At 32.9% G+C, this 20,132-nt stretch overlaps 1 protein-coding gene across 1 annotated transcript in view; it reads left to right on the top strand.

Annotated features, from left to right (window-relative positions):
• The window catches only part of LOC131851876 (uncharacterized), a 67,974-nt gene that overhangs the window by 31,271 nt on the left and 16,571 nt on the right, over positions 1-20,132 (top strand). The window contains exons 2-3 of the mRNA XM_059202439.1: positions 11,260-11,436; positions 16,452-16,669. Coding sequence (XP_059058422.1) covers positions 11,343-11,436; positions 16,452-16,669 — 312 coding nt within the window. The 5' untranslated portion in view covers positions 11,260-11,342. The remainder of the gene's footprint in view (positions 1-11,259; positions 11,437-16,451; positions 16,670-20,132) is intronic.

Here is a 20,132-nt window from a genome sequence, read left to right as displayed (position 1 = left end):
CTGTGGTACGATTGAACAAAGTCACTGCAGCTGTCTGTTCGCTTATATCTTTTAAATTAAGCCACGAATTTAAATGCACTTTTCAGCAATAGATAGACTGGTTCAAAAGGAAGGTTTATATGTATAATATATGCGGGTTATATTATAGAACAAGCCGAGAAATTCAAATTATTGTAATTCATCCGTGTGAAGTAAAATATAAAAATGAGTCATAATGTATCAACGTCGTTCAATAATAAATAAATAACCCTGAACAATTATCAGCGCCATCTAGTTCCAAGATAAACAGGGCTTGTGTTATATATACTAGACTACTGATATAAATACTTACATTTTTTTTAATACATACATAATACACCCAGAGCGATACAAACAATCATACCCATGAATATAAATGTTTGCACCATGCGAGGAATCGAACCCGCGACTATCAGAAGTTAAGCGGTTTGCTAAACCACTAGATCACCGGCCGTCAATCATTACGGAAATGGTATACATAACCTCACAAATATTACGATATCCATGGCATAAATCGGAAACTGGTTTTATCTGGTCCACCGTCCTTATTTACTTGAAGAGATTATTTATACGCCGATGCATATAATTTTCATATATAATTACGTAAAAGTTGTCTCGTTATGCGAGGTCAATTAATTACTGCAAGTATTTGTTTGTCTTTAATTATATTCATACTTATACCATATGCACTGTAGTGTGGTGCGGATGACAGTTTCATTAAGATTTTGTTTCACTCTTTATATTATAATCACAGATGTATTTAGTTCCGTAGTCACCTCGAAGAAATGGTTAAGCTGGCGTCCAAAAAACTCGGTGTGCTCAATAGAAGCAGTACTTCACTGCGGACCAGAGATTCCTCTTATATAAGTCTCAAGTTCGGCCGCACATGGAGTACTGCTCTTATCTTTGGGCAGGAGCACCTGGATTCCAGCTCGGTCCTTTCGACTCGGTTCAGAGACGTGCTATGAGAATTGTCGATGATCCCAATCTCTCTGACGGTATCGAGCCACTTAGTTTGAGGCGAGACTTCGCTTCGTTTTATGTGTACTACCGATTATACAACGGACTGTGTTCTGAGGAATTGTTCGACATGATGCCTACATCCACCTTTCACCATCGCACCGCTCGCCATCGACAGGGAATTCATTCCCACACGCTGGAACCTAAATGGTCTCGGACAGTGCGGTTTCAGAGGAGCTTCCTCCCGCGTACACTTAGATTGTGGAATGAACTTCCTGCCGAGGTTTTCTCACGAGACTACAGCATGGGGTTTTTCAAGAAGGGTATATTAAGGTTTCTTAAGGGTCGACAACGCGCACGTGACACCCCTGGTGCTTCAGGCGTCCATAGGCTACGGTAACCATTTACCATCAGATGGGCCGTATGCTTGCATGCCAACATAGTAGTATAAAAAAAAATATACTAGGGTACCGAAGGGATACGCAGGCGCGCGACCGTTATCACATTTTAGTCTTCAATAAACATATAAAAGTAAGAAAATAATATGTACAACATATAGGAAGATCAATAATTAACTCATTAAAAATATTTATATGCGGTTTGATAATTAACTTCCACTATGCATTTATCTATTAACTTTTGCCTTTGCAATTATGCGAGGCAGACGTCAATAGAATCAGTACAAAATTATGGAATCATCTGCTAAGTATTTCCAAATTGTAATATTAAAATCTTTAAGAGAAGAGTCCATTCCTCGTTAAAACACCGACAACTCGCTGCTACGAGTATTTATACCAGGGAAATAGCTGCCTGTAGTCACTTATCAACCAATATATCGCGACGCTCGTTTACAATAAAAACAAGATAGTTAATATACGTTACAAAATATAGGAAATACGAAATACAAATCTCATACGCCACAATCAATACTTTCAAATCACGTAATGGGGCGAAAGGGAGTTGTTAACAATGTGGACTGATGATCTTATTGCTAGCAATGTACCATGTCAGGTCCCCACTCGGTTCCCCTGGAAACCATCGTGATAAATTCTTGATGAATTTGTCATGGTGGGCTAACTGACATGACCTCATGCTCATCTTATTATCGGCCACTGGTGGCCCACCAGGGTAAACCGCTAATGCAGGCGGGTCCATTACTACATTATGTATACATATAAATAAAATTGGAGTGTCTGTTTGTAATATTGAAATAACAGTTTTTTACTACATGCATATGGATATAAATATGTACCGTACATATACCAAAATAACTTTTTTTACAATTTTTGTACGTCTGTCTGTCGGTCTGTTTGTTCCGGCTAATCTCTGAAATGGCTGGACCGATTTTGACGGAACTTTTTTTAGCAGGTAGCTGATGTAATAAGGAGTAACTTAGGCTACTTTTATTTTAGAAAAAGAAAGTAGTCGCAGAAACAGCTAGTCACCCATAGAAAAACACGTAATGAGAATTCCGCGCAGCTTTGCCAGTTTCCATGTAAGGTTTTCGTTTCCTTCTTTCCTCTATACACCTTCTTAAGCAGCTGGAAGGTTATTACACTGTACTATAAAATGTTTATTTGCATAAACATATTAATTGGCGTATCTTATAATATTAATCGTATATACATGACAATCTAAACATGTTCAAGGCAAGCCTTAAATATTTTTTATGTTATAACTAGTTGTACCCGCGATTCGTCCGCGTGAAATATAACTTTATTTTTCTAAAATAAAAGATTTTTTCTAAACTAAACGTAGCCTAATTTACTCCTTATTACATCAGCTACCTGCCAAAAAAGTCCCGTCAAAATTGCTCCAGTCATTTCAGTGATCAGAGAAACAGACAGACAGACAGAGGAAAATTGTAAAAAATGTTATTTTGGTGTACCGTATTGGCGTACCGTATTTATATTCATAACTTTCAATATTACAAACAGACACTCCAGTTTTATTTATATGTATAGATATTATAAACCCGAAGGTTTGTGAGTATGGATGGATGAATGAATGGATATTTGTAACTCTTTCATGCAAAAACTACTACTAAAGCGGCATTTTACACCGCATAATGACGTAAGAGCCTCTAAATGACTACACTGTAGTGTATTCGCATTGATGTGCAGTTATGTGCACATATTAGCCGTAATTCCGAGATGAAAGTGGTCAGACAACGTCTATATGTTGACAAGGAAATACTCAAGGAAAGCGTTTGAAAGTGCATTAGCAAAGATAATGTACTTAATATATACTACGCATAAATACAAACACATTCAAATCGAAACAAAAATAATTTATTCATACAGAACATTTTAGCTGCTTAGAAACGTCTTGTTTCGTCGTCGTTGTATTAATACTTTTTCCCTACTGTCTAGTTCAGTATACAGATTCAATTGAGAAGAACTCACAAGAAAATCAACTGAATTTCATTTTTTTTAAACCCAGTTTATTTACATCCCTTATAAATATTTTTTCCCTTCCGTCCAGTTCAGTAGATAGATTCAATTAAGAAGAACTTACTAGAAACTCAACTGAATATCATTTTTTTTTAACTCAGTTTATTTAAATACCTTATCAATATTTTTCTCTACCTTCCAGTTCAGTAGATAGATTCAATTGGTGCACCCGCCTGCGCTAACGGTTTACGACGGCGGGGCACCAAGAAATAAAATGAGCAAGGTCTGAGTATATATTTTTTTTCCAAAACCGCATGGAGGTCAACCTTAACATTTATTTCATCCAATCCCTTATCAATATGATATATATATAAGGAGAGTAAACCATACCGTCCGGTAACGCTGTAAAGGTCCCCCCCCCCCGACTTATAGGTATCAGTGGAAGAAGTACATACTTCATACGTAGATACTATACCGACTACAAATAATGGAATAAAGGCAATGCAATGAGAATAAATTAGAAAAATTACTAGAATACATACACTTTGTTTATGTATATCACATAATGAAATATTCATTTATTTTTAAGTACTCTATATATATATATAATGTATACATAGTGAATTTAAACAGGGACGGATTAAATTTGGCATGCAGGTAGTGTTATTAGCCACCCGCTAAGAAAGGAGTTTGATAAATTCCACCCCTAAATGGATAAATTAACGCGACAAAGAAATAATTATAAAAAGCTTCTTCTCCATTATAAACTTTAGCCGCACCTAATTTAATAGCCCCCAAAATATTCCCAAAAAGGTTCATTCTTGGTTACTCGAAATACATAATAAATAATAATACAATATAAATAAATGTATACAGAAGTGAATTTAAACGGAATTAATGTTTTAGGACAATTTTATCCTACAGAAATAAATTCTACCTAATGAAACAAAATCTCCGAACTCTAATACCAGTGAAGCTATACGGAAATGCTATTATATATACATGTATATATTAATTATATGCGTTTTGGGTACTTCAACTGACTAACTAATGTATGGAAAATGTCAGTAATATGAGCGGAACGAAGTATATAGTTACATAAGAAGCGGAAAAGACTGCCACAAGTATTAAAAGTTCAATAATGTCGTAAAGACACTGCTCACTGGCCAATTTGCTGTGTATTATAATATAAAACCTACATATCGCACATATAATATAATAAACACTACTAGTTCAACCAAAATTTGATTTAGACTTTAATGTTACATTTTGACAGGATTTTCCAAAATATGGATTTATTATATTCTTTACTAGCTATTTGCCCCGGCTTCGCACGGGTGTACATGTATTATATATATATATAACCTTCCAATTGAAACACTCTATCTATTAAAAAAAACGCTTCAAAATCCGTTGGGACGGACAGACAGCAACAGCGACTTTGTTTTATACTAAGTAATGATTGCACAGATATTATGATTGAAATTATTATATTTATATTGATATTATAATTGAAATAAATTAAATAATGTGAGCACAGGTGGACTTATTGCTAGAACAGATCTCTTCCATTCAACCTAAAAAAGTAGTATAGATGGTACTCAGTGGGTAATAAATGGTGGAAAAAAAAAAGTCAAACGCCTAGATACTAAATAAAATACAAATAACAAATTGTATAATCTAATACAAAAGTAACATAAATAAATACGAATATACATAAACATAAATAGTTATATATTTAACATAAAACAATATTATATTAAGTGTGCTTTGTAATTAACTCTTCCAAATTATTGAATTACACTTTAAAGTTAAAGCTGTAAAGTAGGTTTTACAAAATTTGACATTTTTCACTTATTTCATTATTATATGAAAAATAATGTGGTGTGCAATATAATAACCATGGACAATTCACACCATATTGTCCCAAGATAAACAGTTGACAAAGTATCCATTGGCTGTATACAATAACAGCATAGGTACATAATTTAATGTATGTATTTACAAAAAAATATTTAAGAATTTCTATTAGTTGTCTAGTACCCATAACACAAGATTATATATATACTGCTTAACTTGGAAGTGTGAGTCGTCCCGGCTTATTATTATTATTGTTATATCATTTTATTAACATAAGAAAAAAAAAATGTTGTACCCCTTTTTAAGAAAATTGCGCGAGCGGAGGAATATTAAATTTAGCATACTTATAGTTTATATAAAGCATGAGTGCAGAATGCTAATATTTTTTATTTAATTGTGTATAAAGAAAATACATTAATACAATAAAAAAACATGACACACATAACCATATACACGCATATATACTCTTTTGTTTAATTGTTATTGCTGGTGCATAATAAAAAATACAAAAAGAAAAATCTTTTTGTATTAAAAAATACAAAAAGATTTTTCTTTTTGTATTTTCGGTCGAATTTCACCAATAGTGGAATTGTGTGTGATCAGTAAAAATCAAACAAACAATTTATCTGGGCATCTATCTAACTTGTTAACCATTTAATTACATAAAACAAATGCCACAATACCCGTAAAGTAACCCATGTCGGTACAATGAATGCGTAATGTGCTGATAAGCAACTCATTTGTATGCCGCTGGAACTTCGTCCTTTAAAGGTACTGGTGTAACGGTTATTTAAGGTCATTACTAGGTTACTACAGTTTGGTGAAATTCCTTCACGTAATATACGACCTAATGCCATATTTTACAAATGTAGTAACACGACCTGACACACATCACAAGAAAATATATATGCCTTATAGAAATGCTATTGTTTCGAACAAAACAAATGTGGCTGATAAAAATAGGTAGAATAGAATAGAATAGAAAATCATTTATTCAAATAAACTTACATTGAAACACTTTTAAATAGTCATCACATTTTATTTTTTCAATCTACCGCTCATTCGTAAAGCTGTCTCATCATAAGAAGTATGAGCAAGAAACTTGCGTGTTGCTCAAAATTCAAAATTCAAATTTATAATATCTTTATTCATGTAGGTCTATTACAGACTCTTATGATATGTCAAATTTACCGTCAGTTCGGAATGATTTCGAGATGAGTAGAACTGACAAGAAACTCAGCTCGTATTCTTTTCAAATAAATGTTGTACATGCTTACAATAATACAGATTCATTTTCAAATTCAAATTTGGGATAATAGAGTGACCACCAGCATATGCAACTACTAAAGCAAATACTCAGTGGTCGTAACCCGAAAGTACCAGTCCCCACAAACAGCTCTTTTAAACAATTTTGTTGTTACTTTACATTTTTAAATTGAAGTGTGTGAATACAAACCACCAACTAGCACTAATTCACTGCAACTACTAACGGTAGGTACTGTTAAATAGTTTTGATTGAATATTAAGATACATTAAAGAGCATCTTGGCTTAAAAGTTTCTGTGTCGATTTATAGATTACAAAGGTCGTTAGATCAAATCTGGCCGACATCGAACTGTGTTAATTTATATTTCTGTCTAAATTTTCTGAAATGTAAACACCGATAATTAACGAAATTACTGAGGTAACAGTGATTTGGGTCCTGCAAGATCCTAGATTCAAATCTACTCAGCTAAATGTGAGCAAGTTAGGAGTTAAGTTCAGTAAAACGTTACCTCTTGACAAATGATATTTACCTCTGAAAATCCCAACTGTAATTATAACCGCTCTAAGGTATATTGTATTGACTAGCTGTGCCCTCGGTTACACCCGCGTGAAAATAGCCTAAGTATTTGTTATTCTGATGCCCAGCTATATTACTATAAAGTCTCATTAAAATCCGTTCCGTAGTTTTTGTATGAAAGAGCAACAAATATTCATCCAGTATGGATGGATATTACGTAATGGATATAATGGATGTTACACCCATGTATTATTTCATACTTACAAATTTTCACGTTTATACGTCTATGATGATGATACACCCATGTATCCATTCATACAAATTTTCACGTTTATAATATTATTAAGATTAAATAATAGAAAAACAATATAAAAGCCAGATAAATTGGATCTCTAAATAACTGCCAATCAATATAAAAATTTATTTTAAACTATATTTTTCTAAAATAAAAGTAGCCTAAGTTACTCCTTATTACATCAGCTACCTGTCAAAAAAAGTCCGGAAACAGACTGTTAACCGGAACAAACAGACAGACAGACAGACAGACAAAAATTGTATAAAAATGTTTTTTTTTGTATGTGCCGTATTTACATATATTCATATGAATGTAGTAAAAAACGGTTATTTCAATATTACAAACAGACACTCCAATTTTATTTATATGTTTAGATAAGAATGTTAATTTTAAAATTATTAATGTTTCTACCTAGTAAATAAAAGACGTAATCTTTGTCACTAATGTGAACATTAGTTTTTCATTGATTAACATAAATATAATGTCATAACTTAATATAACACACGAGTATTATGACAACGGATGTTGACTTGCTCTCGATTCAATAATATTTATAATCAATTTATCAATCGAATTCATATTTATCATCACAAATAGGGTTAATCGAATATTTATTCAATCGTTTACCTAAAATTTGTTAAATCTTTTTTCTTTAGTATTACATATGTATATATAAATAAAAAAATATTACATTGAAATTCTTATATATATGAAATTTATAACCTATATGTTATTCTAATGTATAAGCTATATTACTGTACAGTTTCATCAAAATCCGTTCAGTAGTTTTTGCGTGAAAGAGTATCAAACATCCATCCATACTCACAAACTTTCGCGTTTATAATATTAACAAGATTTTCTCTTTACATATAATAAGATGTGTAATAAGAAACTCCGATTGTCTGTTATGTGTTTTAAGATTTCACAGCAAACAGCCAGAACATAACGTCTATACATGAGTTAAAAAATCTCTGAGGAAAATACCCTGCAATGAGGGTAATAATTTCAAAAATACGTCCACTATTAAATTATTACATTATCCCATAGTCACATTAGCCGTATTTTGTACTAGAATAAATTAGGAATCACTACTAAATTACTACTTTATGGTTAAAAAAGGTATTTACCTAACTCAACTTTTTCGTATGTCATCATATTTTACTAATGTTATAATCGTGAAAGTTTGTGAGAATGGATATTTGTTATTCTTTCACGCAAAAACTACTGCACGGATTTTGATGAAACTTAATAACAATATAGCTTATACGTCAGAATAATATATCGACTACTATCTGTCCCGGCAAACGTTGTTTTGCCTTAAAATAAAATAAAAAATATTAGGGGTGGACTACCCCTAACATTTAGGGGAATGAAAAATAGATGTTGGCCGATTCTCAGACCTACTCAATACGCTTACAAAATTTCATAAGAATCGGTCAAGCCGTTTCGGAGGAGTATGGGAACGAAAACTGTGACACGTGAATTTTATATATAAGATAATTTATAAATATATGTAAATTGGGCGAAATATAATGATGAGCAAGTGTAATGCAGCTAGTTTACCATAAATTTATTAGTATTAAAATGTGTTTAACTGTAATAATAATAATAATCATCATCATCATCATCATCTTAGCCCGGAAGACGTCCATTTCTGATCAAAGGCCTCCCCCAAAGATAAACTATAATAATAATGTGTACTAAATGCGAAAGTTTAAAAATAGGTATAACAAAATGAAACGTCGCCCTGGTTGATATCGACAAATCAACGGAATTACTACCAAACCCAATATTGTCTTGATTATAAACAGTTAGTAGTGTTCAGAGGAAACAATAACGGTTGCATTTCATAACAGTAGCAGGAATGTTTAGACTTATAGGACTTGTTTCGCTAGATTTATTGTCAACATTAAATTGCATACAAATTATAGTTAAATAATACAGAAAAAGTATATTACAATATATCATGATATTTTGTTCATTTTGGCATTTACCCGCCATTTTACTTTTTTAAATCAGCTCGCTGGTTAACAGGCACCGCGCGGCGGTAGTTCGAAATTTGAAAAATAGCAAATAGTGCGGTAATATAAGGAGAATCTTTACAACTATGTGGATATTTAATTCTATTATAAATAAAAAGTATATAACGTTCCTATTTCAAATTTCTTTAAATAAAGAATATTACTATTCTATAACTAATATTCAATAAAAGTCCAGTTTTTAAAGTGACGTACTTGAGAAGGTACGTCACTACATATTTATATAGATATGTACAACAAATAGCAACGACTTGTCGATAGCGAATAGCAACCTTTATAACAAAATTCTTAAAAACATAAAGTCATATTGTCGATTGTCTATAATGACCATTTTAATAGTTTTTGAACAATGCATATTTGACAGTTTTCATGTTACAATATTTCTGGAAACTTGCATAATTAGTCAAAATAAACTACCGGTATGATCATATATACATATCGATTTAGTCTACTCCGACTCATAGAACTCATATTTAGTCTTCACCATAAAGAACTCTCTGATGGAAACACGAAACAAACGAAGTTAGTCTAAGTGCGGTAGCAGGCTTATATCGTCAGTCATATAAAATATTTGACGGCGTTGCTGGTGTAGCGGTTTAGCACACCGCCTTACTTCCGATGGTCGCGGGTTCGATTCCTCGCACGGCACAAACATTTGTATTTATGAGTATGATTGTTTGTACTGGTCTGGGATTTTTCTAAATATTTGTATCAGTAATCTAGTAATCTACCCATAACCCAATCTTTAGCTAGCTTTAGTCGGGACTCAATTACGCTGTGTGAATTGCCCTGAGATTATTATTATTATTAAATATAGTCAGCAAAATGTCAAAAGTTAATTTTAAACTTTCGTATTTAATATACATTACACGAATAATTTTTATGGCACGAATAATTTTATTTGCCATAAATAATAGTAATTTTATGGCAAATAAAATTATTCGTGCCATAAAATTATTCGTGTTAAGACCCGGTTAATAATTTAAATAAAATGTCAAAATTTTTACGTAGACATTATATTTGTTGAGTTGAATTGTCATTAATTTACTATAATAAGTGCCTACAAAGTGCAGTAGAACACATATGTATATTATAATGTGTTTAAATATAGGATTATGTCACTTTTATAATTGATTTCACTCGTCATCGCGCATTCCAATAAATCACGGAATAATTTTAAGTTAGATAACATCTAAGTCATTAAAAAAATTTAATACTTATTTGTGTATTAGGCCATAGTATTGAGTTCAATAAACATATACTGATAGTAGATTTATCAGACAAAGCTTTGTACGAAGTGGTCCACGTCATTTTCTTAAGTATATCTCATTATTTGTGGTCGATGAACCGTCTTCTTCTACTGCTTTCTGCCACATAGATTACTAGCTACACGCCCCGGCTTCGCTCGAGTGTACATATATTATACATATAAACCTTCCTCTTGAATCACTCTATTAAAAAAACCGCTTCAAAATGCGTTGCGTAGTTTTAAAGATTTAAGCATACATAGGGACGGACAGGCAGCGACAGCGACTTTGTTTTATATTATGTAGTGATGGCATAGTAACTAGGCTATTAAAATATACTCTATAACTAAATCCTTTTCTAGAATATAAATTAGTTAAGATTTATTTTTTATCACCTGAAGATATAACAAAAAATATTAATATAATTAAATTAAATATTACTATAATAGTTATAAAACTAGTATAGTAATAGTTAGAAACTAAACTAAACTATACTCTAAAATATGTATATTTGTTCCATGATTATACAATTGAAAAATAATCTCCAACTATAAACACTTATAATAACAATATGTTAAACACATTTTCCTTTGCCAACTGCTTTTATTTTTATTTTAAATCGATAAAAACAGTAGTAATTCATACCGCACGTCCCTATGTTATAGTGCAATAACAATGATATATCGATATAATGTGGCTACAATAGTGTCGATAAAATACACCAAGTGATAGTGATGCGACAAAGAAAATGTGGGAGTATATTGCAGTGTTGCTCATTGGATTTTGGCTTGGGGTTGCCATATTCTTGTATATATCCTGTTACTGGCTGGAAGAAATACTAGGTAAGTTTCATTATTAATTATTACATACTATTTGCTAACCGCAACTTAATCTGTATTTCTTTTAATACAAGATAGCCTATGATTGTCCTACAAACATCATCTATCTTTAGGATCAATTTTATTAAGATCCATCCATTTCAGTTTAGGTTAGTTTTAAAGTCAACCATAGACAAACTTGTTACACTTTCAAACTTACATTATTTTATTGGTTTAAATTTTATATTTGTTACTGTATTGATGATGTATTATCCCCTTAAGTATTTCAAATGAATACAATTGCTAAAATTAATTTTAATTAAATGCTATTAGCATAAATGAGCAATGCCTCTTACCTACGTCAAATTGTTTTTCAAACGTTTATTAACATATTTTCTGACTTAAGTAGATACCTAAGACGTTATTGCGTCAATTCAACTACTTCTAAGATAAATATTCAAATTTTGAAATAACAATTGTTATTTGTAAATATTATTATCATGCTACTATAATATCTGAACACAGACGTACAGACATAACAAAATTACAATAAAACATTTAAATATAAAATTACAAAAATGACACGAATAAAGGCGCGAAATAACCAACGCCATTTTTATTTACGCTAGTACTACTATTTACTAATAGATGGCGCTGGGATCAAATTAGAACGCGCTATTATTTTGATTATGTATTAGTTTATAAGGTTGTGATAATATTTTGACTAACCATACATATAGTTGTAATAATGTTTCTAAAAAATGTTTTAACAATTTTTATTAGTCCAATCTGATGGACTTTTTAACTTGTTTTCTTCGCATATATCTTGTATTTTTAAGATATTAACATTATTATTTCATTTTTAATGTATTATTTTTTATTATAGTAATAATAATAAAGTAAAATTGTCGCTTTCTTTATGGCGAAATCCTTTTGGCCTATTTTATTCTTGTATATGTATTCCTTAGTATTTTTTTTTATTACTTTAATTTTTAATGGAATTGTGCACCCGCTAGCGCTAACGGTTTGCGCTGAAAGGGCACCAGTGGAGGATGATAAGATGAGTATGAGGTCAGGTCAGGAAATTATTCAAAATTCAAATTATCTTTATTCATGTAGGTCTATTACAGACACTTATGATATGTCAAATCTACCGATTTTATCACGTTGCTTTCCAGAGGGAATTCACACAGTGCCATCTATTCCCAAGTTAAGCAGAGCTTCATTGCTACTAGATAACTGTAAAAGATATTTAAATACCTACATATTTTTTTTGTAAATACATACATAATATAACTACATAGGAAACGCACTGATGCAAACAATTATACTCATGAATGTAATGTTTGCATCATGTAAGGAATCGAACCCACGGTCATTGGAACTAAAGCGGGGTGCTATACCGCTAGACCAACGAGGCCGTCGTACATATACGAGTATATACATTTATATTCTTATTATCCGCCTAAACTATTTATATAAAAAGAAAAAAATTAAATACCTTCAAATTGGTGTATTAAAAGTTATATGTTATATGCACCTGTATTTTACTTTATTCATTACTAGCTGTACTCGCGACTTCGTCCGAGTGGAATTTAACTTTATTTTTCTAAAATAAAAGAAGTAGCCTAAGGTACTTCTTATTACATCACCTACCTGCCAAAAAAAGTTCCGTCAAAATCGGCCCAGCCACTTCAGAGATTAGCCGAAACAAACAGACAGACAGACAAAACTTGTAAAAAAATTTATTTTGGTGTATGTACCGTATTTATATTCAAATGCATGTAGTAAAAAACGGTTAGAACAGACACTCCAATTTTATTGATATGTATATATAGGTACAGTATAATTTCTTGATTACGAATGGCCGTCTCAAATATAATTATTTCGCCGTTGAAATATAATATTAAATATAAGTTATTTTTTACTATAAATATTTTATGTCCAAGAGACTTAATGTGTTTACGTTCAAAGGTTATCAACTCCTGACTTAAATGGTAAAAAACAGCTGTCCACGAGCAGTAATACGAATGTCGTACGTAAGGACGTCTGGTTGACTACAGACGTTAATGAAATCTGCATAAAATGCAGACAAACTGAGTCGTCAATGTTACCCTTTTAACAACGATCGGGCCGTATTATGAACTCTTATTCCCATTCAGTTTACGGCTTAAACTGAACTGCCTGGAAACTGACTGGATTTTAAAGAGTTCATAATACGCCCCCTGTTCGAGTTACAAACACTGCAATAGCATATGCTAATGGTCACTTTTCTCCCACATTTGAATTTAAAAATGAATCTGTATTATTGTAAACATGTACAAACTTATTTGAAATGAATACGAGCTGAGTTTGTCAGTTTTTCTCAACTCGAAATCATTCCGAACTGACGGTAGATTTGACGTATCTAAGAGTCTGTAATAGATCTACATGAATAAAGATATTTTGATTGGATTGATAACCTTCTCAATGTAATAAGCGAAGTATGTGGTCTTTGGTTTTTTTTTGTAAAATTTCCCAAGCTGAAGAGAAAACGCCACTACACATCCTATATGGTTGTAGCCCAGTCATGCATAAACGAAATGTTTCCTTTGGAAATCTACACGGTATCCTAAAGAGATGATAACTATCGCTCCTAAGAATATCTTTAAATTCTTGTCCCTGACGGGTCTAGGTAGCGAACTCTGAAAAAGGGCGATCTCAATAGATCTTTGTAGGTTGTCGTGTTACAGGTGTAAGTTGCTGAAAATAGCCTCCCAACCAAATCTCTCCAAGGCGAAATGAAATTGTTAGTAATGTGGACTCATGACCCCATTACTAGCAATGTCCCATGTTAAGTTGACCTCCACGTGGTTCCCCCTGGAAACCATCGTGATAAATTCTCTGTGAATTTGTCACAATGGGTTATTTGACCTGACTTCATATTCCTTCCATCCTCCACAGGTGCCCCGCCAGAGTAAACCGTTAACGCTGGCGGGTGCACCATCCCATTATCATCCATAGAAAACAATAACAACAATAACCCAAAACTCTCAATAAAAAAAAAATGCATCTCAAATGTTATCATATCTCCCAAAAAAAATCAGATAATCAAATGGATATTGGCAATGGGGGGAAAGAAGTAAATTCTATGACTTCATACTATCCGATTTTCATACGGGACATATCTAAATATATATAAATCAAAGGTGACTGACTGACATAGTGATCTATCAACGCACAGCCCAAACCACTGGACGGATCGGGCTGAAATTTGTCACGCAGGTAGATATTATGACGTAGGCATCCGCTAAGAAAGGATTTTGATTAATTCTACCCCTAAGGGGATAAAATATGGGATGTAAGTTTTAATGAAACTATGTCAATTTTAAAGCGATCAGGCTGAGACTTTGCAATGACGTAGGCATCCCCTAAGAAAGGATTTTGATAAATTCCACCCCTAAGGGGATAAAGTAACGCGAGCAAAGCCGCGGGCAAAAGCTAGTTTTATATAAAATGAGTTGTAACAAATAATTTCGTTTATTTGTCCTGGTGTGTTACCACTTACGTTTTATCTATCGGTATAAATCAACACACAGCAACAACACTACGGTGTATGATAACGGTGTTACTCGCCTTGAAATGTTTTCAGTAACCATACACGGAACTCTTATGGTGTACTTTTTTTTTCGGACTACTCTAATGCTGTTGGCCGCAGCTAGCCTTTACAGCTTCACCGAATGTTAGGGGGCGAGTGCAGATGGCACTCCAAACCCGCGGAAGGACTTTTGGAGCGGCTGAAGGCCAACTCCTGCCTGACGGATACGACTGAGGGCACCACTAGGAGTTCGAACATGGGCTCAGGCCGTCGTAATTTCGATCCCCGTTTGAATTGGACGGGGGATCGATCAGAGGGGAACTCTTATGGTGTACCACTGTACCACACTGTAATGTTGGTAACATTACAGTAATAATAATCAAAAACATTTCACACAGCTCCATCTAGTTCCAAACTGAGCAGAGCTCGAGCTACGAGTTTATTATTTATTTATTTACAGAGTTTCTTTACAGTTCGTTATTAAAATTAACAGTTAAAATTAAAATTTAATTTATATACACATATTTATTAATAAAAAATATACCTATATATAAACCTTCTGTAAACATTTACGCATGAGGTGGCAACCAGAAATGAGGTCAACACTATGTATCTGAAATTGTATTATTGTAAATATAAGAAGTGTACCTTCATAGTATTGTAAATGTAATAATGTCTTGTTGGTCGCTCAAATAAATAAATAAATAAACAACTAATACATTTTGTCAAGTATATAATATGTTTTGAAACACTCAGATAAATACATATATACACATGAATACAAATATTTGTATCATACAAGAATATCGAAACCGTGACCTTTGGAGGAAGTCAGTGTGCCATCCGCTCGACCACCAAGGGTGTCAAAATAATCTGACTTTAGTAATCTATAAACTTATACATATGTGTATATATATTACGCGTGGAATTTAACTTTCTAAAATGAAAGTAGCCGAAATTACTCCTTAGTACATCAGCTACCTAATAAAAGCTCCATCTAAAAGCTAAAAGTCCCATCAAAATCGGTCCAGCCATTTCAGAGATTAGCCGGAACAAACAGACAGACAGACAAAAATTGTAAAAAATATTATTTTGGTGTATGTGTATCGTATTTATATTCATATGCATGTAGTAAAAAGTAGTTGAAATTGTAACATGCAATTTTATAGCCACACTTATTGTTCGTTTGTTTGTAACACTTTATTGTGCGATAAATTAGGTATAAAAGGACACAATTAACTTACAAAAATAAATGCGTACAATGGCGGACTTACTAAAAGAGGGATTTCTTCCAATTAACCTTTTTAATGTCTGAGAGGAATTGTTGATTGATGGACATAAATAATCACAATATTATTATTGTATTTTCTTAAACTAAGGACTGTCTGAAGAATAGCCAAAGCCCAAAAAAAATCTCTATAACATTTTTTTAATAACTAATTTACAATATTCTCTATTACAGATTTACCACCATCTCGCAACAGCCCTTCAAGCACTTCTAGCGCTCACCCAAGCGACGCTAGCGGTGCTCATGCCCAACTCAAGCGGCTCGTGGCGAGGGTTGTAGAGGAGGCTGCAGCGCTGCCAGCGCTTGCTCGGTACGCAGCTGAACCATCGCCTTCTCCATCTATAGAGTCTTCAACGTATGAAGATCTATTGGCAACTGCAATATTGAATAAGGTAAGAATAAAGATGTTTTTAGAATTGTAATTGCGAACTAGCTGACGTGACGAGAGGACCTTGTAGTTAGTTGTTCAGACAAGGGATTTTCGATATTTTATATAAGTCAGACATATAAATTACTCAAACTTGAATTAATACAAGGAGCAAAGGCTTTGTACATACTTCTTTTTACGAAGCAGTGAAGAATTTTTATTAATTAATATTAATTAATATTTATTGAAAATTATGCTGAAATTTACATTAAATAAAAAAAAAACGTTGCACACACTACCATGTATTTGACTTTGAATAATTGGACAATTGAGTATATATTTCTTGTGAATACATAATATACATAGAAAACACCCAGACCGATACAAACGATCACATTCATGAATACAAAATGTTTTTGCCATGCGAGGAATCGAACCCGTGACCATCGGAAAAAAGCGGTGTCCTTTACAGCTAGACCACCGAGGCCGTCAAATAAATAAATTATTGTTTTAATAAACTAAATTAGAAGAAATCGCTATTCAGCGATAAGGCCGCCCGATGTTACCTTTATATTGCAATTGTTTTGTATTTTATATTTGGTGTGCATATTAATTTATGTAATTGTTAATTTCTTTCTGTGATAGGAACAATAAAGTATTAATTTTTCATAAATTTATAGCAATATGAATGTATTCATATTGCTATAAATTTATGAAAAAAATAACCACATAGGAATTTAGTTTCTGACAATATAAACATTCGTTTGTACCGTGAGAGGAATCGAACGCGCGACCATCAGAAGTAAAGTGCTCAACCGCTAGCCCACAAAGACCGTCAATAATATTAAGTAAACGAGTTTTATTGTTATGCAAAATATAGAACTAATCGTACAGATTTCGTGCAGCAAATAGCCGCCCGTTCATGAAACGGTGAGAACTTCTTTGAAAGCAATTGTTTGTAATTTCACATTAAGTTCGAAGGCTGCAAATAATTAATATTAACTATACATAATTGTACCATCCGTCGGTTACACTGCAATTATGGATGTAAAGTGTAATCATTTTGTATATTTTTGGAAAATTCTCGAACATTTAACTCACACTTAACGGATTCGAATGAAAGTTGGTAAACAGACAGATTATATATCTGTAGGTTTAACCGTATATATATGTATAAAGTAATAATCATGACAATTCATACAGCGCCATCTAGCCCCAGACCAAGCAGATTGTGTTATTACTAGACAACTGATATTAACAAACATACAATTTTTTGGAAACATATACATAGAAAACACTCAGACCGATACAAACAATCATACTCATGAATACAAATATTTATGAGGAATCAAACTAGTGACCTGCAGATGTAAGGCGGTGTTAAGGACACAACCGTTTGGATTATTATATTTTCAATCATATTTAATTATATATACGATTCAAAATAATACAGTTTATAAAAAAAATATGAGCACAGTCTACATTATATGACTGTAATATATAAATATAAGGACTAAAAAATAAAAGGGGACGAGACCCTTGGTCTCATCTCATTACATTCGCCATTGATTTCCCTTTTTATTTTTTGGCCCTTCGAGCCGTATAAATATATATACACATATTGATCATCTGCATGTGTGTAGGTACCAGTTTGATCGTCGAATGCGCCATAGTTCTGACACGTAACAGTCTAATACTTTGTCATTAAAATCAATAGTTTAGGCAGACATAACTTCATCAATGTGAATCCTTATAAAGCCACTCGTTATGCAAATGCTAATTTAGGGTTGTCACTGTCTGAATAATATTTTTTTATATTTAATAATGGCAAATATGCATACTCCGATGATATTACCTCTGATGGTAAACGGTTACCGTAGATAGGTTACTGTACGGACGCCTAAAACACCAGGAGTGTTGCGCATTGCTGACCGTTATGAAACCTTAATTGTACTCTTCTCGAACATCACCATGCGGTAGTCTCTCGATAAAACCTCGGCAGGTAGATCATGAAAAAAATCACATTTTGGCTGTCTTTTCGACTGCAGTCTGATTTTATTTATTTCATTCTCCTAGGCCTATATTATAAATACCATATAGACTATAATACATATAATAAATAGTATAATACTAATATATTGTGTCTATAGTCACGGCACTAAGGACGGTAATCTGACACGATAGCGCTGATACACCAACCAGTAGTCCTCCTTCATGAAGGTGGGCAGCATGTTGGTGGAGACCCGGGCCACAAACGGTTTGAAACTCGCTTTGCTCCTAGTCCGTATATAGTCGACAATGTCCTGCTCCTTGGTGGTGTAGTGTAGACGAGAAAGGTACATGTATTTCGTTGACGGAGCAGCATTTTTATTAATTTGTTGTTAATTATTTATAATAATCAACAATTCAAATCTGAACAAGACTAACAGCGCTATATAGAAATCTCATCTAATCTTAAAATCTAATCACTCCAATCCAATCAATTATTGGATAGTTCTTTAATTGCAACTCTCTTTTAAATAACTCGATAACATTGTGTTTCATTGACTACGAAATATGCAATTAATACTTTATTAATTTATAATTCAAGACTTTGAAAAAGTAAAAAACTGCTCTATCAGACGATCCCTCCAATTCAAACAGGGATCGAAATTACGACGGCCTGAGTCGAGGTTCGAACACCTAATGTTGCCCTCAGACTAAAGTCGTATCCGTCAGGCAGGAGTTGACCTTCAGCTGCTCCATAAGTCTTTCCGCGGGTTAGGAGTGCCATCTGCACTCGCCTGCTATTGTGTGAAACTGTAAAGGCCAGCTGCGCCAAACACCATCAGAATAGTTCAAAAAAACTTTCGCCCCACAACGTTCGGTGAAGCTGTAAAGATCAGCTGCGGCCAACAGCATTAGAATAGTTAAAAAGAACCATCAGACGTCATTAGTTCGAAATTTATCTCTAGAGTAGATTAATAGATCTCAGAACTGTGTAGTATTTTAGTAACGATTTATTTTGGGGAACGGAAGTTTCTAAAATCATCACGCTAAGAATCGAACCCGGAACTTAATTCACTTGAAGCAATGCATTAACCACTGCGCCAGGATAGTGATAATCGTTATCATAATTATGCAAAATAAAACACTTATATATATAATTAGATTAAACGCCATACAATTCCGGTTTGGTATGTGAATACATATTATGATAAAATGACTTATCTATATGTACCTATTATAATTTCACTACTATAAGTATATATGTTTATATAAAATATTTATCAACATCTGTTTATTAATACGGATATCTAAGTACTTTGAACCGTTTTTAAAACAATACATTTCTTCTATGTACGGTCCAAATTCCTTAAATTATGTATGGAATTACAGGGTGTGAAAGCAAAAACAACTTTATTGGATGGAGTGATGGGACTGTTACTAAAGAAGGTCAAAATAATACGTTTCTTCTATGAAGCGTAGATGAAGTGTGGGGACTATTC

Source organism: Achroia grisella, unplaced genomic scaffold (assembly GCF_030625045.1).
Source record: "Achroia grisella isolate CSIRO2021 unplaced genomic scaffold, CSIRO_AGI_Agris_v1 utg808, whole genome shotgun sequence".
Taxonomy (NCBI): Eukaryota; Metazoa; Arthropoda; class Insecta; order Lepidoptera; family Pyralidae; genus Achroia; species Achroia grisella.
This window is presented reverse-complemented; position numbering and strand designations above follow the sequence as displayed.